The sequence below is a fragment of the Geotrypetes seraphini genome, chromosome 1 (genome assembly GCF_902459505.1).
Source record: "Geotrypetes seraphini chromosome 1, aGeoSer1.1, whole genome shotgun sequence".
Lineage (NCBI taxonomy): Eukaryota > Metazoa > Chordata > Amphibia > Gymnophiona > Dermophiidae > Geotrypetes > Geotrypetes seraphini.
The window spans coordinates 289485349-289510517 of NC_047084.1; the positions used below are offsets into that span (position 1 = coordinate 289485349).

Genomic DNA, 25169 nt, shown 5'->3' on the forward strand with positions numbered 1-25169 from the left:
AATTGTGACCAATACATTTAATTGGCCTGTTTTGAAAGCACAGTTACTTACCGTAACAGGTGTTATCCAGGGACAGCAGGCATATATTCTCACATGTGGGTGACGTCATCTACGGAGCCCCGATGCGGAAGCATTTTCAAGCAAACTTGATTGAAGATTTAAGTTTGCTCTGCTGCTCCACGCATGCGTGCCTTCCTGCTCCACTAGGGGGTGCATCCCCTCGTGGTCTCCAGTTCACTTAACTAGCCAAGAAGCCAACCTCGGGGAGGTGGACGGGTTGTGAGAATATATGCCTGCTGTCCCTGGATAACACCTGTTACGGTAAGTAACTGTGCTTTATCCCAGGACAAGCAGGCATGATATTCTCACATGTGGGTGACCTCCAAGCTAACTGAAAAGGGATGGAGGGAAGTTGGCAATTTAAGCAAATAGATTTCGCAATACCGATTGGCCGAACCGGCCATCGCTTCTGGACAGTGAGTCCAGACAGTAGTGGGAGGTGAAGGTATGAACCGAAGACCACGTGGCAGCCTTGCAGATTTCCTCAATAGGTGTGGACCTGAGGAATGCTACGGAGGCTGCCATCGCTCGGACCTTGTGTCCCGTTACTCAACCATGCAGCGCGAGACCAGCCTGAGCGTAGCAAAAGGAGATGCAATCGGCCAACCAGTTGGACAAGGTGCGTTTGGAAACTGGGTGACCTAACCGGTTTGGGTCGAAGGACAAAAACAGTTGTGGGACTTTCCGGTGTGACTGAGTGCGTTGGAGGTAAATGGCCAACGCTCTCTTGCAGTCAAGAGTGTGGAGCGCCACTTCTCCGGGGTGAGAGTGGGGCTTGGGAAAAAACACAGGCAAGACAATGGACTGATTGAGATGAAAATCAGACACTACTTTAGGTAAGAACTTTGGATGGGTGCGGAGTACCACCTTGTCGTGATGGAATACCGTGAAGGGTGGGTCCGCTACCAGAGCTTGTAACTCACTAACCCGCCGGGCGGAAGTGAGCGCGAGCAGGAAAATCACCTTCCAAGTGAGGAATTTTGGATGGCATTTGTGTAGGGGCTCAAATGGAGGTTTCATTAGTTGAGCCAGAACCACGTTAAGGTCCCAAACCACCAGGGGGGGTTTGAGGGGAGGGTGGACGATCAGAAGACCCTTCATGAAGCGAGAGACTAAGGGATGGAGCGAGAGGGTTTTCCCTTCCAGGGGCTGATGAAAGGCCGCAATCGCACTGAGGTGTACTCGAATGGAGTTGGTCTTTAGGCCGGAATGAGATAATTGGAGTAAATAGTCAAGGACCAGAGGGACGGGGACCGACACCGGGTCCTGGCTGTGGGAGGAGCACCAGATTGAGAATCTGGTCCACTTTTGGGAGTAGCAGGTTCTCGTCGAGGTCTTTCTAAAGGCCTCCAAAATCTCCTTGACTGATTGAGACACGGGGAGAGCAGTCAGGGGGAGAGAAACCAAGCATTCAGATGAAGAGATTGAAGATTGGGATGTAACAGCGAACCCTGACCCTGTGATAGTAGAGAGGGAAACAGAGGCAGAGGCAGTGGATCTCTGACACTGAGTTGAAGTAGAAGGGAAAACCATGGCTGGAGTGGCCAGCAAGGGGCAATCAGGATCAGGGTGGCTTGTACTGTTTTCAGGTGGACAAGCGTCCGCAGTATCAGAGGAAACGGCGGGAACGCGTACAGGAACCTTCCCTCCCAGTCGAGGAGGAAGGTGTCGGCCTCGAGCCGGTCCGGGGAGTACATCCGGGAGCAGAAGAGAGGCAGCTTGTGGTTGTGGGGGGATGCGAATAGATCTATTTGAGGCGTCCCCCACTTTTCGAACACCTGTCGTAGGATCTGAGAGTGCAGTGACCACTCGTGTGGCTGGAGGAGGCGGCTGAGTCTGTCCGCCAGACAGTTTTGTTCTCCTTGTATGTACACCGCTCGAAGGAAGGTGTTGTTGGAGATTGCCCATTTCCAGAGGCGCAGGGCTTCCCGGCAAAGGGACCAAGACCCTGTTCCCCCTTGTTTGTTTACGTAGTACATTGCTACTTGGTTGTCGGTTCGGATGAGAACCACTCGGTCGTGGAGCAGATGTTGAAAAGCTACAGCTGCGAGATAGATGGCCCGAAGCTCTAGCACGTTGATGTGGCAGCGACGGTCTTCTGCTGACCACATCCCTTGAGTGCGTAGGCCGTCTAGATGGGCTCCCCAAGTGTACTCCGACGAGTCCGTGGTGAGTATCTTGCTGTGAGGTGGGGTGAGGAAGAGCAAACCTTTGGAAAGATTTGAAGAGTCGGCCCACCAGCGGAGCGATCGTTGCAAAGAAGGCGTCACTGTCACGGGGCGGTCGATCGGGTCCTGGTCTTGACGCCATTGAGAGGCCAAGGTCCATTGAGGAATTCTCAGATGGAGGCGGGCGAAGGGTGTGACGTGGACGGTGGAGGCCATGTGGCCCAGAAGAGTCATCATCTGCCGAGCTGATACCGAGGTCAGCAGGGAAAACCTTCGACTCAGACTTACTAACGCCTCTAGACGTGGAGGGGGAAGGAAGGAACGGAGGCGAACAGTGTCCAGCGTGGCCCCGATGAACTGCAGGGACTGGGAGGGGCGTAGTTGGGATTTTGGGAAGTTTATCTCGAACCCCAGACTTTGTAGGTAGGTAATAGTCTGTTGGGTCACTGAGATAACCGCTTCCCTGGACGGGGCTTTGATCAGCCAGTCGTCCAGGTAGGGGAATACCTGGAGGCCCTGGGAGCGTAAGCTTGCTGCGACTACCACGAGGCACTTGGTGAAGACCCGAGGTGACGATGCTAGGCCGAAGGGGAGGACACGGTATTGTAGGTGCCAGTCCCCTACCTGAAAACGCAAGAACTTGCGGTGAGCGGGGTGCACTGGGACATGCGTGTACGCCTCCTTCAGATCGAGGGAGCAGAGCCAGTCGCCCTCGTCGATCAGGGGGTAGAGGGTCGGTAGGGAAAGCATCCGAAATTTTTCCTGTACCAGAAATTTGTTGAGGCGTCTCAAGTCTAGTATTGGGCGTAGGTCTCCCGTTTTTTTCGGTACCAGGAAGTAACGGGAGTAGAAGCCCTTCCCCCGTTGGTCGGGGGGAACCTCCTCCACTGCTCTCAGGCAAAGCAGGTCTCGAGCTTCGGAGAGGAGTAGGGGTAGCTGCGTCCGGTTGGGAGGGCAATTCCTTGGGGGGTTGTCCGGAGGAATGGCCCGAAAGTTGAGAGAGTATCCTGATGAGATCACGCCAAGGACCCATGCGTCCGACGTGACTTGTTCCCAGCGAGGGTAAAAGGCTTTGAGGCGACCCCCAATGGGGAGGGGGCCTGGGACTATGGCGGAGGGGGCCCGCCCCCTTCCGCATATCCCGTCAAAAGGACGGGGATGGTTTGGTAGTCGCAGGCGGTTGGGACTTGGTCATAGCCCGGTGGTGGGTTTGCGGACGCCTGGGTGGAGGCCACGAGAAGGCAGGGGTGGATTTTTGTGGGTAGCGGCGCGGAGGGGCCCTGTACAGCCTGGACGCGGGCGGTTTAGGCTTTTGCCGGACGAGGGAGGCGAACGAGCGTTCGTGTTCGGAGAGACGTTTTGTAGCCGCCTCGATAGTGTCATCGAACAGTTCTTTTCCCACGCAGGGGAGGTTAGCCAGCTGGTCCTGCAAGTTGGGGTCCATGTCGACCAGGCGCAGCCAAGCTAGTCGGCGCATGGCGATAGCAAAGGCTGCCTCTCTGGAGGAGAGTTCGAAACCATCGTATGCCGCGTGGAATAGATGGAGGCGCAGGTTGGAGAGGGATTCTAAAAGCAGGCCAAATGCTCCTTGCTGGGAGGCTGGTAGGTCAGTCTCAAAGGCTCTCAATAGTCCAATGAGGTGTTTGAGGTAGGATGTGAAGGTGAAAGTGTAGCTTTGCACCCTAGAGGCCATCATTGCATTTTGGTATAGTCTCCTGCCGAACTTGTCCAGGGTTCGGCCTTCTCGGCCTGGGGGGACCGCCGCTGAGACCCGGGATGGGTGAGCCTTTTTCAAGGAGGATTCTACTAGCAGCGACTGGTGGGAGAGCTGTGGTTGTTCGAATCCCGGGTAGGGTACTGTGCGGTACTTGGCCTCCATTTTGGAGGGTACGGCTGTGACCATGTAGGGGGTCTCCAGGTTCCTGAAGAAGGCCTGTTGGAGTACCGGGTTAGGTGGTAAGCGAAGGGACTCTCTGGGCAGTGATGGCATATCCAGCTCCGCTAGGTACTCCTTAGAGTATCTGGAGTCGGACTGGAGGTCTAAGTCCAAAGCGTGGCCCATGTCCTGGACAAAGCGAGTGAAGGTTGGGCGGGATGTTCCCGGGGCCCCGTGCGGGGTCGGTGAACGAGACCTCCGTCGGGTGGAGAAGGATGGGGAGGCTTCCCTCGAGTATCGAGGTTCCTGTTCCGATCCACGCTCCGAGACCGGGGAAGCACTGTGAGAGTGTTCCGGGGTCGTCGATCTTCGGCGTCTCGAGGAGCCCCTCGGAGACGATGCCGGGGTTCGGGGTACCTATCGATGTTGAATCGGTGACCTCGACCCGGACTCCCTCGGAGAATACCTGCAACCTCGGGTCGGGGTCCCGGTCCGAGAGGGAGTTCGGAGGATGTGCGGGTTGGAGAGTGATAAAGCACAGTTACTTACCGTAACAGGTGTTATCCAGGGACAGCAGGCAGATATTCTTAACGTATGGGTGACGTCACCGACGGAGCCCACGGTACGGACCTTTTTAACTAGAAAGTTCTAGTTGGCCGCACCGCGCGTGCGCGAGTGCCTTCCCGCCCGACGGAGGAGTGCGTGGTCCCCAGTTAAGGTAAGCCAGCTAAGAAGCCAACCCGGGGAGGTGGGTGGGACGTAAGAATATCTGCCTACTGTCCCTGGATAACACCTGTTACGGTAAGTAACTGTGCTTTATCCCAGGACAAGCAGGCAGCATATTCTTAACGTATGGGTGACCTCCAAGCTAAGAGAGAGGGCGGTGGGATGGTTGGCCATTAGGAAAATAAATTTTGTAACACAGATTGGCCGAAGTGCCCATCCCGTCTGGAGAACGCATCCAGACAGTAGTGAGTAGTGAATGTGTGAACTGAGGACCAAGTGGCAGCCTTGCAGATTTCCTCAATAGGCGTGGAACGGAGGAAAGCAACAGAAGCAGCCATAGCTCTGACCCTGTGGGCCGTGACAGCACCTTCCAGTGACAGACCGGCCCGAGCATAACAGAACGCAATACAGGCAGCCAGCCAGTTGGACAGCGTCCGTTTTGAGACAGGACGACCTAGACGATTGGGATCGAAGGTCAGAAAGAGCTGAGGGAACAAGCGGTGAGCCCTGGTACGGTCAAGGTAGTAAGCAAGGGCACGCTTACAATCCAGCGTGTGCAGTGCCTGTTCCCCTGGATGGGAATGGGGTTTCGGAAAAAAGACAGGTAACACAATGGATTGGTTGAGGTGAAATTCCGAGACCACCTTGGGAAGGAATTTAGGATGAGTACGCAGAACCACCTTGTCATGGTGGAAAACAGTGAAAGGTGGATCGGCAACCAGTGCATGCAGCTCACTAACTCTCCTGGCAGAGGTGACGGCAATGAGGAAAAGCACCTTCCAGGTAAGAAATTTGAGGGAAGTTGAGGCAAGAGGCTCAAACGGAGGTTTCATGAGGGCGGACAAAACCACATTCAGGTCCCAGACGACTGGAGGAGGCTTCAGAGGTGGTTTGACATTGAAGAGGCCTCTCATGAATCGGGAAACCAGAGGATGAGCCGTAAGAGGTTTCCCGAGGATAGGCTGATGGAACGCCGTGATGGCACTGAGGTGGACTCTGATTGAGGTACACTTGAGGCCAGCGTTTGACAGAGAGAGTAGATAGTCGAGTACAGTCTCCACCGCCAGAGAGGTGGGATCATAATGATGCAGGAGACACCAAGAGGAGAACCTGGTCCACTTCTGATGGTAGCATTGGAGTGTGGCTGGTTTCCTGGAGGCATCCAGAATGCGACGGACAGGCTGAGAGAGGTTTTCTGGAGAAGTCAGTCCGAGAGAAACCAAGCTGTCAGGTGGAGCGAAGACAGATTGGGATGTAGTAGAGATTGATGCTGCTGTGTAAGTAGAGAAGGAAACACAGGAAGAGGAATGGGCTCCCTGGAGCTGAGCTGGAGTAGGAGGGAGAACCAGTGTTGGCGAGGCCACCGAGGAGCGATGAGAATCATGGTGGCCCTCTCCTTGCGGAGTTTGGACAAGGTCCGCAACATCAGAGGAAGTGGAGGGAAGGCATACAGGAACCGATCTCTCCAATCGAGCAGGAATGCATCTGGGGCCAGACGATGAGGAGAGAAGAGTCTGGAACAGAATTGGGGCAGCTGATGATTGTGAGGCGCTGCAAAGAGGTCCACCTGCGGAGTGCCCCAGCGAGCAAAGATGGAGTGTAGTGTTGGAGGGTCCAGCGTCCACTCGTGAGGTTGAAGGATGCGGCTGAGATTGTCGGCCAGGGAGTTCTGTTCGCCCTGGATGTAGACAGCCTTGAGGAAGAGATTGCGGGCCGTGGCCCAGGTCCAGATGCGTAGAGCCTCCAAACAAAGGAGGCGAGATCCGGTGCCGCCTTGCTTGTTGATGTAGTACATGGCGACTTGATTGTCTGTGCACAGGAGAAGAACCTGAGGGCAGAGAAGATGCTGGAAAGCCTTGAGGGCGTAGAACATGGCTCTGAGTTCCAGGAAATTGATGTGATGCTGACGCTCCTGTGGGGTCCAAAGTCCCTGGGTGCGTAGATCTCCTAGGTGAGCTCCCCACGCATAGGGGGAAGCATCCGTGGTGATGGTCATGGAGTGAGGGGGTAGATGAAAGAGCAGACCCCTGGAAAGATTTGAGGAGTTCAACCACCATTGGAGAGATTGCTGAAGAGATGATGTCACAGAGATGGGATGAGAAAGAAGATCCGTAGTCTGTGACCATTGGTTGGCGAGAGTCCATTGAGGTGTTCTGAGGTGGAGACGTGCCAGAGGAAGGACATGTACTGTCGAGGCCATGTGACCCAGGAGGACCATCATCTGTCGGGCAGGAATGGAGGGATGCATGAGCACCTGACGACAGAGATGGAGCAGGGTCCGCTGACGATCGGAGGGGAGAAAAGCCCTCATTAGTGTGGTGTCCAGAAATGCTCCGATGAATTGAAGTCGCTGGGTGGGAAGCAGATGCGACTTGGGGTAGTTGATCTCGAACCCCAGGAGGTGGAGGAGAGAGATGGTGTGATGAGTAGCTTGTAGCACAAGTTGAGACGTAGGTGCTTTCACCAACCAATCGTCCAAGTAGGGGAACACCTGGAGATTGTGAGACCTGAGGAAGGCCGCTACTACAATCAGACACTTGGTGAATACCCTGGGTGATGAAGCGAGGCCAAAGGGTAACACTTTGTACTGATAGTGGCGGTGTTGTACCTGGAACCGCAGGTAGCGGCGTGAATTCGGATTGATTGGGATGTGAGTGTAGGCCTCTTTGAGGTCCAGGGAACATAGCCAGTCGTGTTGAGAAAGAAGAGGATACAGCGTGGCCAGGGAGAGCATCCTGAACTTCTCCTTGACCAGACACTTGTTGAGGTTCCTGAGATCGAGGATGGGACGAAGGTCTCCCGTCTTTTTGGGGACCAGGAAGTAGCGGGAGTAGAATCCCTGACCCTTCTGGTCCGCAGGGACTTCTTCGATAGCATTGAGAAGAAGGAGGGATTGGACCTCCTGCAGGAGGAGGGGGGTTTGAGAGGAGAGAGAAGCAGACTCTACGGGAAGATTGTCTGGTGGTAGCGTCTGGAAGTTGAGAGAGTAGCCGTGGCGAATGATGTTGAGGACCCACTGGTCCGATGTGATGACCTCCCAACGGCTGATGAAGATTTGAAGACGGCCTCCGATAGGTTGAGGAAGAGGCAATGAAGGTGGAAGGCTGGCTATGCCCTGGAGAGAAGAGTCAAAAGGGCTGAGAAGGTTTGGACGGTGGAAGAGGTTTGGCTGTTTGGTTGGACTGAGAACGAGCCTGGGTGTGATGTTGTTGTTGCCGAGGACGCCGAGACTGCTGGGCAGGTGGGTTGAGCGGCCTAGCTGAGAACCTGCGCTGATATGAAGACTGCGGTCTATAGGGGCGAGCAGGTGGAGCCTTCTTCTTGGGTTTAATCAGAGTATCCCATCTGGTTTCATGGGCGGATAGTTTTTGGGTGGTTGAATCCAGAGACTCCCCAAAAAGTTCATCCCCAAGACAAGGAGCGTTGGCCAGACGGTCCTGGTGGTTGATGTCCAAATCAGATACTCTCAGCCAGGCCAGGCGGCGCATGGCAACAGCGATGGCAGAGGCTCGAGAGGTTAGCTCAAAGGAATCTTAGATTGAGCGTACCATAAATTTCCTTAATTGCAGAAGGCCGGAGATTTGCTGCTGGAAGAGTGGAACTTTACGCTCTGGGATATATTTCTGGAGAGCTGAGAGTTGTTGAACCAGATGTTTTATGTAAAATGAAAAGTGGAAAGAGTAATTGTTCGCTCTGTTGGCAAGCATGGCATTCTGGTAAAGCCTCTTGCCAAACTTGTCCATCGTTTTGCCCTCTCTGCCAGGAGGAGTAGAGGCATAAACACTGGAGCCCTGGGATTTCTTTAAGGTAGATTCAACCAGGAGGGACTCATGAGGTAATTGAGGTTTGTCAAACCCCGGGATCGGGATGACACGGTACAAGCTGTCCAACTTGCGGGGGGCCCCAGGGACAGTAAGGGGGTTTTCCCAGTTTTTATAAAAGGTTTCCCGTAGGATGTCATGCACGGGTAACTTCAGGAACTCCTTAGGAGGTTGTTCAAAATCCAAGGCTTCCAGAAAAGCCTGGGATTTTTTGGAGTCTGATTCAAGGGGGATGGACAGAGCTGCAGACATTTCCTTAAGAAATTTAGAAAAGGAAGATTGCTCAGGCTTGGAACCGGTATCGGGTGCCGAGGGTTCCTCATCAGAGGAGGAGACATCCTCCTCGGTACCGGGAGGGGACTCTTCCCATAAGTCGGGGTCTCGGATATCCATATGTGCATGCCGAGAGACCGGAGTGGAAGGCTCGGTATGGTGTGTCTTAGAAAGAGACTTACCCGAGCGTACCGAGACGGTACCGGGAGAGGAAGAGCGATGCCGATCTCTGTCTCGGGAAGCTTGTTGTTCTGCCCGGTGCCGAGGAGGGTCTGCAGTAGTCTGAGAAGGAACCACAGAATGCAGTTGATGTGCCGAAAGGATCGGCATGGATGTCTCAATGGGCACCGATGGAGTAGACACCGGTTGGTCGGTGCGGGTCTCGGGCCGGTGTGGTACCGGAAGGAGCGGTGCCAGGATAGTGGGCAACAGTTGTTCGAGCTGGTGCTGTAGCTGTTGTTGCAACTGTGTCTGAAGGATGGCCGCGATGCGGTCATCTAGAGGTGGCACCGGAACCGCTTTTTGCTTCTTCGGTTCCTTAGGTGCCGCTCCACGCCCCGGCGATGAGGAGGCCGATGACGAGGCACTCACCGAGATCGGGGTGGAGCGTTTTCGGGGTCGGCGCGGAGCCGATGAGATCGGCGTCGCCGCTGTGGCTGGTGGGCGCTCGAGGGAAGAGGAAGGCTTCTTAGCCGGCTTACCTTGCGCCTGCGGTGCCGATGTCGGGTCCGGCGGCGTCGAAGAAGTGGGTGCGGATTTTTGAGGTACCGCTGTCGACGCCGTCGACTCCATGCCAGATCCGGTGCCGAATAGGATGTTTTGCTGGATCTGGCGATTCTTAAGAGTTCTCTTTTTAAGAGTGGCACAGCGGGTGCAGGAATCCGCCCGATGCTCAGGTCCCAGACACTGTAAACACCAATTGTGTGGGTCAGTGAGGGAGATCGGGCGGGCACACCGCTGGCACTTCTTAAAACCCAGCTGCGGGGGCATGAATGGAAAGATGGCCGCCGCAAAATCAAACCCGGAGGCCTGGATCGTGGCAACAGGCCCCGCCGGGGCTGGGTCGAAAAAGAAGAAAATTAAGGGGTTTTTTTTGTTGGTTTTTTTTGAAAATGAATGAAAAAAAGAAACCCGAAGAAAAAAGGAAGAAAAATTGAAGAAAAAACGCGAGCGGGAAGGCAAGAAAAGTTATTTCAACGGCCGTTGAAAAAACACACGTCTTCTTCGCTCCGCGGAAACGAAGAAACTGGGGACCACGCACTCCTCCGTCGGGCGGGAAGGCACTCGCGCACGCGCGGTGCGGCCAACTAGAACTTTCTAGTTAAAAAGGTCCGTACCGTGGGCTCCGTCGGTGACGTCACCCATACGTTAAGAATATGCTGCCTGCTTGTCCTGGGATAACTCAGCCACCCTTAGTGGTCCTGTACGAGGTGTAGGAGAACGGCCTCGTAGAGTTGGTGAACCTCGGGTCTTCTTGGAGGTACGGCGGTTCGAGGTTTCTGTCGTTTTAGCACGACGTTTTGCCCCGCGGCAGTCTGCGGAGGGAGAGCGTCTCGGGCGCCTCAGCGAGGAGTCCGAGGAGGATGGGATGCGGCGAAGCTTGCGCACTTTTCCCCGAGGTTGCTCAATGCGAGGCTCAGGCTGGTCTGGCACCTGCGGGGTCGAGGCCGATTGTAACTGGGCCATTGCAGCGGACAGCTCCGACGAGATCATCGCTCGGAGTAGGTCCTGGAAGACGGGCACGGACAGCAACGAAGGCATGTCCACTGCCTCGGTGCACTCCACCGGGGGCGACCTCGTATCAGAGTATTCCCGTGTGGTGGAGGCACGGCCCGAAGGCTTGAAGGGCTTAGCCGAGGCTGTAAGCATGGGGCTTCCGCCATGCGTCGACGGTGTCCCCGAGGCTGGCTTCTTCGATGTTACGGAACCTGAAGAAGGAAGAGGGGACTTACCCGGGGCCGAGGCTTTCTGCTGTCCCGAGGGCTTCAGATTCGGGTCTCGGGGCGATACCGAGGTATTCAGGGCCGAGGTCAAGGCCGGGGCCAACCTCGAGGCCGAGGTAGAGGGTTGGTCCGGAGCAAAAAGATCCGCCATGCGGGCTTTTCTTCGACGGAGGGCCCGATTCTGGAAAGTAGCGCACTGGGGGCAGGAGTCGGTTGGATGAGCCGCCCCCAGGCAGAGGATGCACCGGCGATGCGGGTCTGTGATGGAAAGAAGCCGCTCACACCGGGTGCACTTTTTAAAGCCGGACAAAGGCCGGGACATAGAATCGAAAGTAGCCGCGGCTCAAGTAGCCACGCGGCCACGGGGACCCGGAAGCCTCTGGGTCGTCAAAAACGAAGCAGGAATCAAGTTGAAAAGTAAAGAATTTGCGCACAGCGACTTAATCGAGAAAAAACAAGAAAAAATTGCGGTGCTAGAAGGCAGTTGGGGCAGAGCCTGAAAAACACGACTGCTAGGCTCAGCGGAAAATTTTTGAACTGGAGACCACGAGGGGATGCACCCCCTAGTGGAGCAGGAAGGCACGCATGCGTGGAGCAGCAGAGCAAACTTAAATCTTCAATCAAGTTTGCTTGAAAATGCTTCCGCATTGGGGCTCCGTAGATGACATCACCCACATGTGAGAATATCATGCCTGCTTGTCCTGGGATAACCTCGATACCAACAGGGCAGGTGTGCTCAAGAATCACTCCTGCTCTCCTCACTAGAGACCAGGGAGCTGAAGGGGATGGGGGGGGGAAGAGAATACATGGAGGAACCTGATCATCCCACAAGCCTCTTTATCAGACAGCAAGCCCAACTTGTTATTGCAGTCAGAAATGTATGTATTTGCCAATATCTTTCTAGATCTTTTCAAAAAAATAAAAAAAACGGAGGTTTACACATTCAGCAGCGCCTTTTATAAAATACTGAGGTAACTTAACATGTCTTGATCTGAATGTCTCAATTATTGTCTCAATGGCCTATTTAAAATGATCTTAAAATGTTTAAATTACAGGATAGCTAGAGGCACAGGATTTTCATCTCCTCTGCTGCTTTACAACAAACACCACTGTACAGCACTACACGACACTTAATATTTTATGCCCACATGAACTCAGTTACAAACCCAAAGTAAGTCTTACTAGGTTTCCCTTTATAAATTGATACTTTCTCCTTTGGTACCATCTCTTATTCAACACGAATACTATTAATTAATACAAGTCTTTCCCTTACAAGACTAACACAAAGAATTAATATCTGACCTGTCTGTTGAAATCCTCTTCATTTTCCATCCACATGTACTCAGCAAAAGGGTTTGTTTCATTCTCATCATGTCCATTCACTACCTGGTCCTCTTTGGATTTGTTGTTGGACGTTGTGTTGCCAACATCTGAACCATTCATCATTACTGAATCTAACAGGAAATAGGGAAAATGGGGAGGAGGAAGAAACAAAAAGCATACGTTTTTAGGCATCTTGGGCTACATCATGTTTTTCATTTTCAATGTGTGAAACAAAATCCAACATTCTATATATGTGCATATACATCAGTACTAGTTTTAAAATGCAAATAAAAAAAAGAAATAACCAAAACACTTTTATAAGTGGCATCTCACATTGCAGAAACACACCTGGATGATCCCTAAGCATTTTGGGATAATGATCTTTAAATGGGCAAATCAAAAGTGGAACTCTGCACAAAATAGGTCTCTTTGTCATTGGCATAAAGGGCATACAGATTTCCAGTACAAAAGCCATCATACCAACAGTCAGACACGGTAGTGGTAGTGTGATGGTATGGACATGCGTTGCTGTCTCAAGACCTGGAAAAATTATTATTCAAAGAACCACAAATTAAGAATTTGCTGGTACAATACAGGAGGAGAATGTCCAGTCATCTGTCTATGAGCTGAAGCTGAAAAGTAACTGCAATTCCCTATTTGGAAAGTGGATGAACCAGGACACCAGACTTCCCTTGTTGTAAAATATAGCGACACTGCTACAAAACATCACATTTATTACTGAACTGGAGGGGGACATTCTAACAGAAAATACCGCTTGAAGAAAAGCTTCAGCCCTCCAAAATTCTCAGAGAGAATGCAAATAACAAGTGTAATCCAAAACATTACTAACAAACTAATATTCAAGATATACACGATTTTAAAGAGAATACAGCAGTTGGGTAATTCCATATCAAATGCTCTAGGTTCCCAACCTTGTCCTGGAGGACCACCAGACCAGTCGGGTTTTCAGGATAACCCTAATGAATATGCATAAGAGAGATCTGCATATAATGGAGGTGCCAGGCATGCAAATATGCTCCATGCATATTCATTAGGGCTATCCTGAAAAACCAACTGGCCTGGTGGTCCTCCAGGACAGGGTTGGAAACCACTGGCCTAGGGCCTAACAAATAACAACCAAGTGCCCCTCCCCAAGCTCCACCCCTAACTCCACCCCCATAATAGTACCGATTGTAATGCAATTTCTTCCATCCATTTTTCATATATACACAATATAATCTTAATACATAATGGTAACCACAAAATTTAAAAAATACAAAAAAAAAAAAACCCCCAAAAACCCCAAACACAAAGCATGCTGTATGCACAGAAAATGTTAATCATTCAGAAAGGGGTGCAAAAGGATTTGAATAAAAGACCCGGTGTGGATAACTAAAATAGTGAAGGAAGCGATAGGCAATAAGAAAAATTCATTCAGGAAATGGAAAAAGGACAAAATTGAGGGGAACTGGAAAGAGCACAGGAAGTTTTCAAAAAGAATATCACCGTGTGGTTCAAAAAGCCAAAAGAGAGTATAAAGAGAGGCTAGCCAGGGAAGCATGAAATTTCAAACCGTTCTTTAGATATGTTAAAGGGAAGCAGCCGGCTAGGGAGGAGGTGGGATCGCTGGACAACGGAGACAGGAAGGGAGTGGTGAAGGAGAAAGAAGTCGCGGAAAGACTTAATATGTTCTTTTCGTCTGTATTTACAAACAAAGACATAACCAACATACAGGAACCTGAGCAATTCTTCAATGGAAATCAAGCAGAAAAACTAATATCCATGGAAGTGAGCCTTGAAGATGTGCGCAGGCAGATAGAAAACCTAAAAACTGACAAATCCCCAGGTCCGGACGGAATCCATCCAAGGGTTCTGAAGGAATTAAAGGAGAAAATAGCGGAACTACTGCAGCAAATTTGCAACCTATCCCTGAAAACAGGCGTGTTCCTGGACGATTGGAAGATAGCCAACGTCACGCCACGCCCATCTTTAAAAAGGGATCAAGAGGTGACCCGGGAAACTACAGACCGGTGAGTCAGTTCTGGGGAAAATGGCAGAAGCACTGATAAAAGAAAACATCGATGAACATTTTGAAAGAAATGAACTTCTGATAACCAGCCAACATGGTTTCTGCAGGGGGAGATCGTGCCTAACTAACTTATTGCACTTCTTCGAAGGAATTAACAAACTGATGGACAGAGGAAACCCCATAGACATCATACACCTAGATTTCCAAAAAGCCTCATGAACGTCTACTCCGGAAACTGAAGAACCATGGGGTGGACGGAGATGTACATAGATGGATCAGAAATTGGTTGGCGGGTAGGAAACAGAGGGTAGGGGTGAAGGCAGGTAGGAAACAGAGGGTAGGGGTGAAGGGCCACTACTTGGACTGGAGGAGGGTCACGAGTGGTGTTCCGCAGGGCTCAGGCCGCTGCTATTTAATATATTCATAAATGATCTAGAAACAGGGACGAAGTGTGAGATAATAAAATTTGCGGAGGACACCAAACTATTTAGTGGAGCTTGGACTAAAGAGGACTGCGAAGAATTGCAAAGGGACTTGAACAAACTAGGGGAATGGGCGACGAGATGGCAGATGAAGTTCAACGTTGAGAAATGTAAAGTATTGCATGTGGGAAGCAGAAACCCAAGGTACAACTATACGATGCGAGGGATGTTATTGAATGAGAGTACCCAAGAAAGGGACTTGGGGGTAATGGTGGACATGACAATGAAGCCGACGGCACAGTGCACAGCAGCCGCTAAGAGAGCGAATAGAATGCTAGGTATAATCAAGCAGAACGAAAGAAGTTATCCTGTCGTTGTATCGGGCAATCGGGCAATGGTGCGCCCGCATCTGGAATACTGCGTCCAATATTGGTCGCCACACCTTAAGAAGGATATGGCGTTACTCGAGATGGTTCAGAGGAGAGTGACACGTCTGATAAAAGGGATGGACTTGGGTTTATGGGTACGACCCAAAAACCAAATTGATGTCATCACAATGGCAGCATTCAACATCCCTGAGGTCAAAAAAAAAAAAAAGCAAAAGCAAGTCCGCACGAATGTCAAAGTCATGATGACCGTTGTTTTTGACTTCAGTGACATGGTTCATCAAGAGTACACACCACAACCATCACCAAGGGGTACTACCAAGAGGTTCTGTGTCACCTTCATAATGCTGTGAGATGCAAACGGCCAGATCTGTGGACAACGGGCAATTGGCAGCTCCATCACGATAACGCACTTGCCCATTCTTGCTGGCCAAATGACTATTTCAGACAAACAAGTTTTAATTAACCAAATTTTTATATTGTCCCCTCTATTAGGATTTTTTTTTGGGGGGGTTATACTATACCAGGAATGTCAAAGTCCCTCCTCGAGGGCCGCAATCCAGTCGGGTTTTCAGGATTTCCCCAATGCATATGCAAGAGATTATTTGCATGCACTGCTTTCACTGTATGCTAATAGATCTCATGCATATTCATTGGGGAAATCCTGAACACTCGACTGAATTATGGCCTCGAGGAGGGACTTTGACACCCCTGTACTAGACCATTGATTAGCATTCAAAGAGCATATGGACTTCATGATAAAGAAATGTTTTCAGGCCCTTTGGAAATTACGAACTATTAAAAGATATTTTGATTGCGCTTCTATTAGACTTTTAGTACAATCTTTAATTTTATCAGTTCTTGACTAGTGTAATATTATCTACTAGTGTTTAAGCCCGTTACATTAACAGGTGCTAGAAAGCAGCCCCCTTTCCCTCTCCCCCTCCAGTTCCTCCCTGTCTCTCCGTGGCCCCCCTACTGTCTTCCCCCCTAAGCAAAACGATCTGCCTTCCAGCACAACCCTTCCCCCGAAGCAACCCCCTTTCCCTCTACCCCTCCAATTCCTCCCTGACAGTGTCTCCGTGGCCCCCCTTCTGTCTCCCCTCCCAAGCAAAGCTATCTACCTCCCAGCACACCCCTCCCCCAAAGCAGACCCCTTTCCCTCTGCCCCTCCAGTTCCTCCCTGACTTTCTCTCCTTGGCACCCCTTCTGTCTCCCCCCCCCAAGCAAAGCTGTCTGCCTCCAAGCACACCCCTCCCCCAAAGCAGGCCCCTTTCCCTCTCCAGTTCCTCCGTCTCTCCGTGGCCCCCCTTCTGTCTTCCCCCCCCCTAAGCAAAACAATCTGCCTCCCAGCACACCCCTCCCCCCGAAGCAGGCCCCTTTCCCCTCCTGTGAGAATGTTTACCTGCATGGGCCACCTGCAGCACCCTCCAGCCGTTCCTCTGAGCTGAAACTCCTTCACTCGTCTCCCGCCTACACTTTTTTGAAGATGCGCGCCATCCCCGCGGTCTGGCCAGCTCCCCTAGTCCCTTGCCGCCACCCCCTTCCCTTCCCACGGTCGACAAACCTCTTGGCTCCAGCAGCGGCTGCAGCACTGTAAACATGCTGCTTCGTGGCCTCTACTGCCCCGATTTGCTCTGCCGCGTCTCTGATGATGTCATCAGGGACACGGAAGAGCAAATCAAGGCAGTAGAGGCTGCGAAGCAGTGTGTTTACAGTGCTGCAGCCGCTGCTGGAGCCAAGAGGTTTGTCGACCGCGGGAAGGGAAGGGGATGGCGGCGGCAAGGGACTAAGGGAGCCGGCCAAACCGCGAGAAGGGAAAATCAGGTGGGAGGCTCAACGGGGATGGGGGGGGGAGGGGCGAAGACGACGACGAAGACGAACTGAAAAGAACCCTAGGCGCGCATGCGCACTCCTGCAATGCCACGGACCTACATCTCACAGATCAGGGAAAACAGAAGCATGCAGTTGAGTGCGCATGCGCGGCTAGCGTTTTATTATATAGGATTTGGCATCTTACAAGAAAAATTTAAAACGTATTCGTTTAATACAAAAAGCAGCAGTGCGTTTAATTTTTGGTCTGAAGAAGTATGATCATATCAGACCTTTTTATCAGCAGCTACATTGGTTTCCTTTTGAAGCACGTATTCTTTAAGTTTAGTTGTCTTTGTTTAAAAGCTCTTTTCGGTTTGGCTCCGGGTTACTTAGCCTCCCAATTTACCTGTTATAGATCATTAAAAAATACCCATAATGATTTTATGTTTATGTATTAAGTTCTGTTGATTCACGAGATTTGTAAATACGACATTTGCTTTTCAATTAGGAAAATTGAATTCTTGGTTGACTCCTTTGATCTTTCAAATGCTTTCGTATACTGCTTTTAGAAGGATTTCAAAAACATTTATTTGATAAATTTATTGCATAATTGTTCTTAACTTCAATTTTACTATGTTTAATATGTATATTTCACTGATTGTCCAGTTCTTCTTTGTGAACTGCCCGGATCTTTTGTGGGTCGGCGGTATACAAGAATAAAGTTATTATTATTTGATACGGAGTTGCCTGACATGGCTCCGTGTGACTTCTGGTTTTTCCCCAAGCTGAAAATGCCCCTGGAAGGGACCAGATTTCAGTCAAGAGAAGACATCATGCAGAATGTGTCGGACCAGTTGCAAGCAATCTCAAAAAAGAGGCGTTCCAGTGCTGCTTCTGACAGTGGAAGAACCGTTAGAAGTGTGTGGCAGCCCAAGGGGACTACTTTGAAGGAGTTTAGTATTAGTACTTTGAAGGAGTTTAAATACGAGTATTTTTTATGAATAAAAGGTCCGATACTTTTTGAACAGCCCTCATATAGTCTTGATCACATTCTGATGTTGGTGTTTTGTTTTCTGGTACTCATTCTTTTCCGGTGCTAGCGTTTTTCCGTATTCCTATTCGTTTTCTCTGCTTCACGTAATAGTTTTTGTTATGATTTTTACGCTTTTTCAAACACATGTTGCTAATTCACATGGTATTTTAATTGCACCCCTTTTAGGTTTTAATCCCTTTGTAGTTTTTCCGTTTTAAGTTTAGCTCACCTATTTTACATCAATCATGGGCTAGTTATAATAAGAAACATAGCTTGCATCTTGTACATTCTGTCGGCAGTTTTTCTTGCTTTTCGTTTGTTGTTTCCCTTCCACTGCAGTTTCTGTTGGATTTTGTTTCTTGTGCTAGTTATACCTTACGGCATTTTTTAAACATGTTTGTTTTTTTTAATATATTGGTTTTTAAACCTATTGTCTACAGTTTCCTTTTGGAGTTGTACAATGGTTTATCCTATTTTTTTATTATTAAAAGTTTGCTTTTATTATCTTTCAAGATTTGTTGTACATTGTTGATACGATTCTCAACGTGTGCGTTTCCCGCACACTTTGGTATGTACAGTTTCCTTTTGTCCCCTACCTTTTTTTCCCCTCTCACCATATTAAGCGTGGCCTATATTCATCACCTGTGCCCTATTCATTGTTATATCTGATAAGAAGGAAAAACTTCAATTGTGGTCATTTTTTCAATAAATATCAAGGTTGGCCCGTGACTTTGTCCAAGTTTTTAATTTTGGCCCATTGTATATTTGAGTTTGATACCCCTGCAGTAAGCAAACACAGAAGTAAACAAAGCAAAAATTAGGCGGTTTACAATAAAAGAAACTGTAAATACAATCAAGTGAAACTTTACGAACAGCTAATTAAGGAGTATAGCAGTGTATATTTCGTACAACGAATTAGAGAATATAGCAGTGTACATCTGATGACATTAATGATGTTAACGTCAGTTTGTGTGTTGCAAGGCCAGGAAGTGCCAAGTTGTTTACACAGAAGTAGAAATATTCCGTAAGTTCATAGAGTGTTCATATTTAGCGAATAGGGGTTGGGGTTAGCAGTTTGCACGTTCAGGTATGTGGTGATGTTACGAGGGGGGTTGATGTTCCGGTTTGTTACCTAGGTAACAATGAGCCCACATATTTTAAAAGATCTCAACTCACTATCCTTTTCCCCACTTAAGACTGGGGGACGATAAAGAGCAGAAGGACCTCTCAAAGAAAAGGAAGCAACAGAGGACAAAATACAGTAATGCAGAGTTTCTCAATACGCAGTATGCATATCCCATGGGGTACGTGAGACCTGTGCAGGGGGTAAACACTGCATCCACCATGTCATCTTCATTTGCTGCCCAGCACCTGCGCCTCTCTCCCCCAGTCATCTCTTCACCAAGCTAAGTCCCAGACGTGTGGCTGCTGCCAACTCTAAACCCCACTGGGCCATTATCTGCTCTTCCCAGCTTATCACTCACCCCCATTATTGACACCATACCTAGAGTCTTTCTCTTCAGCACATGAGTGGCGCTCCCACACATGCACCATTACTGTCCTCAGCACCTTCCTCCTGAAGGCTGGCAGATCAACAACTTCCTGCACTGCTAAAGACCTCAAGTCTATCCACTCGTGAGGCCCTATTGGTACCGTCCATCTGACACACAACTGTCAAAGTGGGTGGAGCTGCAGGGCTTTCCCGAGCACATGGACGTGAAGGCTCTTTATTGAAATTAGCACCGGTGCCAGGCCTTGTGTGGACTCTGGACTCCAGGTCAAACAGCAGGAAGGTAGAAGAATGTTGGAGGAAGAAAAACGCTGGACTTGCCTTGGGGGGGGTGGGGAGGAGGAGAAAGGAGGCAGTTAAGACTTAGGGAGGTTGGGAAATGGAGAAAGTTAGTAAGGCTGGATGGGTGGGAGGGGAGAGAGGAGGGCAGGGAACAGAGGAGACATGCTGGACATTGATGGAGGAGAAGAGGGGATATGCTGCATATGGGATGAAGAGGAAGGGAAGAAAAGAAAAAGATATGCACATAGATGGAGAGAGTTGATAAGAAATTTTACACAAGGAGGAGAGAACTCAAGGAAGGGAGAAATGTCAGATCTGGAGAAGGGTGATGAAAGGAAGGAGAGAGATGTCAGACCAGGGAATAGAAGAGAAGGAGGGGAGAGAGAGATGTCGGACCACAGAAAGGGGAAGGGAAGAAGAGAGAAGCCAGATCGTGGGAGAGAATAGAGATAGAAAGGGAAGGGAACACACGGAAAAGTAGATTTTGAGAAGAAAGCAGTAAAATGGAAAAGGTTGAATGTTAAAAGTTAATGCCAAAGATGGATGTAGGACAGAAAGTGAAGAAAAACAAAACAAAACACCACACCACCCAATGGATAAGGTGGTCCTGAAAACACAGTTAAGAGCACAGACAGAAGGAAGTGCAGAAAGAGACTGAGAAAGGATGGTTAGAAAAATAAAAAATCACCAGACATAGGTAGGGAAAATGATTTATATTTTCAATTTAGTATTGAAATGTGTCAGTTTTGAGAATTTATATCTGCTGTCTATATTTTGCACTGTGTGTATTTTTCTGTAGCAGTTACTGAGGTTGCATTACATGTTTTAAAGTCATCTGCTTTGACCTTCAAAAAAAAAACAGAATATAAGGAAAAATTATGTTCTTACCTGTTAATTTTCTTTCGACGCAACAGATGAATCCAGAGACCAATCGGGCGGAGATAGAGAAACTGATTAACAGGTGGTCCTATTGGCTGACACTCCTCCTGTATCTTCAGTATAGCTCCTTGCCCAAGCATCCATAACCATCAATAGGCATAGTATGTAAAAAACTTCTTTCCCATACCAAATCTCAAAAGGCAATAATACAGAATACAACCATCAATAACAACAAACTTCGAAAGTCGCAAAAGAAAAAACCGACAGACAATATCCAGAAAGGGTGGAGCTCTGGATTCATCTGCTGCGTCTAAAGGAAAGAACAGGTAAAAACATAATTTTTCCTTCCTTAGCAACAGCAGCAGATGAATCCAGAGACCAATGGGATGTAGCAAAGCAATCCTCAATCTGGGTGGGAAGCAAACACTGCCTCCGCAACAACGAAGCACTAAACGCATCCACCACATGCGCCCCCACATCAAACCGGTAATGCCGAGATAAAGCACTCTCGGAAGACCAAGTAGCTGCGAGACAAAACTCCTCCAAGGAAAAAACCTCTGGACCGAGTCCAAGAAGTAGCCATTGCTCTGGCGGAATGGTCGTGAAGTTCTTTCGCCAATCGTTTCCCTGCCATCAAGCAAGCGTAAAGAATGTCCTCCTGGACCCATCGAGCGATGGAGGCTTTGGACACCGCCATACGTTTGAGGCATCCCTTGAAGAATACAAAAAGGTGATCTAAACAACTAAAAGTAGTTAGAAACTTAGCTCACGGAGAACACTACGCACTTTTTAAAAATGCAGTGAATAAAAGCACGTCTCTCCATTTCTCCTCCCAGGAAGAAGGAAGGAAAAGTGAGTGTGTCATAAAAGAAAGGATGACACCTCCTTAGAACGAAATTGTGGAACCGTCCGAACTGACACCCCAGATTTTGTAAATCAGAAATAGGAATCCCCGCCAAACAAGGCCTGCAACTCAGAAAACCGCCGAGCTGAAGCCATGGCCACAAGAAACCCTGTGTTCAATGGCACAGCCCTTTAGAGTATCAAAAGACAAGGATGAAATGAAGCCTTCGGTAAACTGCGAAGAAGTACCTTAAGACTGTACTCCGGACAGGCCTTTCTAAGAGGTGTACGACTATACCGTACTCCGTTTAGGAACTGAACTACATGAAGCTGAGAAGTAAGCGAAGAGCAATATACCTAGCCCTTGTAACAAGCTAAGAATGGCACTTGAAGCTGAAGGGACTTGAACGCTAAGCCCTTGGCAATACACATGTGCCAAAAAAAAAGAACTCTGGAAGGGTGCAAATGTTGAGAAGTACCCAAGAAAGGAAAAACCTCCAAAAGGAAGCAGAAGCCACCGGTGAAGACATAACCCTTACACGTCAGCCATGACTTTTCAAAAGCTAGGTCGTAATACCAAAGTAATACGAATATCCATGTTGATCGGGCCCTAGGTGAGCAAATCCGGAGATACCAGGAAACTCAACAGTCCGGCTGTCGAAAGACTCATCAGATCCGCATAGCAAGGATGGCACAGCCAATCCAGAGATTCTACAAATACTGTGCCCTGATAGCTTGAGATGGCAAATCCAAGCCATCATCAGCCAGGGGAAAACACTGAAAAAAAGAGAAACCAGAGGCGAGAAAGAAGCCACGCTGCTACCCCCTCTGACTCCCACTCTCTGTGCCCACGGAAGAAGCTAGGAAGCTTAGAATTTCTAGACAAGACCATGAGGTCTAGTTCCAGGAGATCTCACTTCCATAAAAAGAGCTGGAACGCTTGAATCAAAATTCTCAATATCCAGGATGTAGAAGATTTCACTATTACTAATATTTACACTTTCTAGAACGTACACAGCGCTGTACACTGTAACATACAATAAATGGGCCATGCTCAGATTTCACAGAGAGAAAGTCTATCCAAACTCTTTTCCTGACCCACAAAATGATCTGCCAACAGAAGAGAAAGATGAGGGTCCATCCATTGAAGTAGAACCACAACTTTACCCGCCAACTGAGTACATCACCTACTGCCCAGGCTGTAGAGAAATACTCCCATCATAATACTGACTGAAAAGACCTTCAGCGTCATTCCAGAAGAATGGTCTGAAGCTCCAGAAATGGTAGCCTGACCATGCTCCAGAGTAGAAGAATGAACAAGTACTGAGTCGCCTCTTAAGACCAGACTCCTGGAGCTGAGGATGGAAGGCACCGAGCCCCCCAACCCAACAGCCTGGGAGGTTTGGTGACCATGAGCTAGTCCAGCAAAGACCGAGGCATGCCTTTGAAAAGAGAAATCTCGCTGAGCTGCCAAATCATACAGAGCGATGCTTGAGGAGCCTACCAAATAATTGGAGCCCTGAGATCAAAAGCGACTGCTGTAGCGTTTTAATGGGAAAGCAAGCCGAAATTCCCAGTGGAGTCAGCAACATGGATCCTAGAACCTGTACAGAATCCCATACTCTTGGTCATGGAGACCGAAGAAGAATGCAAACCTGAGACGATGACCTATTGCCCTAGTCTCTGGGAAGAAACACATTTCTCTCCTATATGAATAAAAACATCTCCCTGATATACCTATAAATAGTACAGGAGCGCTGTGCAAATTCGAAGATTCACATCCAAAGAACTGAGGAAAAGAAACCACCCTTTTCGTGCTAGTCAAATGGCCCGACTGGAAGACGTCTGAATCAAGCAGTCAGTCAAGAAGAAAGTAGGTGAATCGCCTGGTAGCGTCAAAACGGTACCACTGCCCACATTTTCTAAAATGTTTGTGAAGCCTTGGGTAGGCAAAATGGCATGTGCCAAAACCGAAAGCGCTGCTCCAAGAAAGGCAAGCAAACCTAGTGCCGATTCGGAGTCCATAGTGAAAATGTAAATATTCTCCCAGTTTTTCTGCAGAAATGTGTAACCCTGAGAAACTAATTCAGCAGAATGGGATCCAGCCTGCCCAATGCCTCCGTCTTGGGCACCATGCAGTAAGTGGAACAACGTCCCTTAATTCCTGAAGAACTACAAGAACTGCCCTGAGAACCAGTAACTCTTAGGGAAACACAAAACAGAGACTCCAAGAACGAACCGGAAACCTGAGGAGGAAGCAAAGTCGCAAGCATCCTGAAAAATGTTCATAGCCCCCTGACCTGACATTATAGCGTCTTCCCCCTCATGAGAAAGCCTGAAGAGTCATTGGAAGAAGTCAAGATCCCCTCAGAATGAAGTGCAGAAGGTCAGGGAATGTCAGGATGAGAACTGTAGAATCTGTAAGAAGAAAGAAACTCTCCTAGGAAAAATCAAGTTTCACAATGTAAAGAGGAGTATACTGGAACCATGAAAACAGTACTAACTCCATGCAACGTGAGCGAATACGTATGTCCTTTAAAGTGATTACGTACTAGACGCAATCAATATGCTGCATCTACCGCCCCGTGGAAAACAACAGCATCCTAACAGGTATCAGACAAAGCTCACATCACTAATGAGAGCTTCAGGGATGAGGCTAACAGCCATATATAACGTGCTCCTCCGCGGATTTAATAGAATAGGTAACTGGCTCCTGGTTAGAAGGAGATGTACAGCCCTTCCTGTCTAGCATGAACCATGAGAAAATGGGGACAGAAGAAACCAGCGTGATAAACATGGAAATCTGAAATCCAGGCCCCCTCAGAAATAGAGAAAGAGTCCTGGCCGCAGGAAGATGCAAATTGTCATTATGCCCATAGAGACAGCCTGAACTTGGAAACTGTTTGTACTACCTTTAGGCATATATATCCTATGCCACTACTAGACACATGCAGCGCAGCACAGAGGCCCAAATAAGGACAGTTACCAACAGACAAAGGCTCAATCTGCAAGGACCCCAAGAGAGACAATGAGATACCCGTATGAAATATAGGGCACTATCTTACTGCTTATCTCACTGTGCCGTGATTTGCCGTATGTCGACCCAGTCCAGAGACAAACCGAGACTGGGTGACCTAGTACAGGTCAGAGTCTCTCTGGTAATCCCCTTGAGTGCTAACTAGAGAGTTGTGCGGGGACAGAAATCCCACCCGTCCCCACCCGTCCCCGTGAGGAATCCCACCCGTCCCCACCCGTCCCCGTGAGGAATCCCTCCGTCCCCACCTGTCCCCGTGAGGAATCCCCTCCATCCCCACCCGTCCCTATAAACTTCAGAAATAGTTATTTCATTTAATTATGCTACTGAATTAAAGGCTCTGGTAGAAACCCATTTACAAATAAGCAAAAAGACTTTATTAATTTGGAAATATTAATTGGGAAGAATACATACTTTGCAAATGGGTTTCTACCAGAGCCTCTAATGTTTATAAATTTTTATCAACACAACTAATATACTACTTTATCCTGAAGCAAAATAAAAAAAAAGAAATATAATTCTTTTCCTACCTTTGTTGCCTGGTTTCTGCTTTCCTCATGTTCTCATTCACTCCATTCATTCCATCCACTGTCTCTCTTCCTTCTGCATCTTCCATTTGCTCTGTTACTGTGCCTCTCCCTTTCTTCCCCCTTCCAAATTGGTCTGGCACCCATCTTCTTCTCTCCGCTCCCCCCATAGTCTGGCATCTGTCTTCTTCCCTGCCAGCGTCTTCTCCCTACTCTCTC

At 49.0% G+C, this 25169-nt stretch overlaps 1 protein-coding gene across 1 annotated transcript in view; it reads right to left on the reverse strand.

Annotated features, from left to right (window-relative positions):
- PAIP2B (poly(A) binding protein interacting protein 2B) overlaps positions 1 to 25169 on the reverse strand; it is a 104716-nt gene that overhangs the window by 25815 nt on the left and 53732 nt on the right. The window contains exon 2 of the mRNA XM_033959814.1: positions 12170 to 12321. Coding sequence (XP_033815705.1) covers positions 12170 to 12313 — 144 coding nt within the window. The 5' untranslated portion in view covers positions 12314 to 12321. The remainder of the gene's footprint in view (positions 1 to 12169; positions 12322 to 25169) is intronic.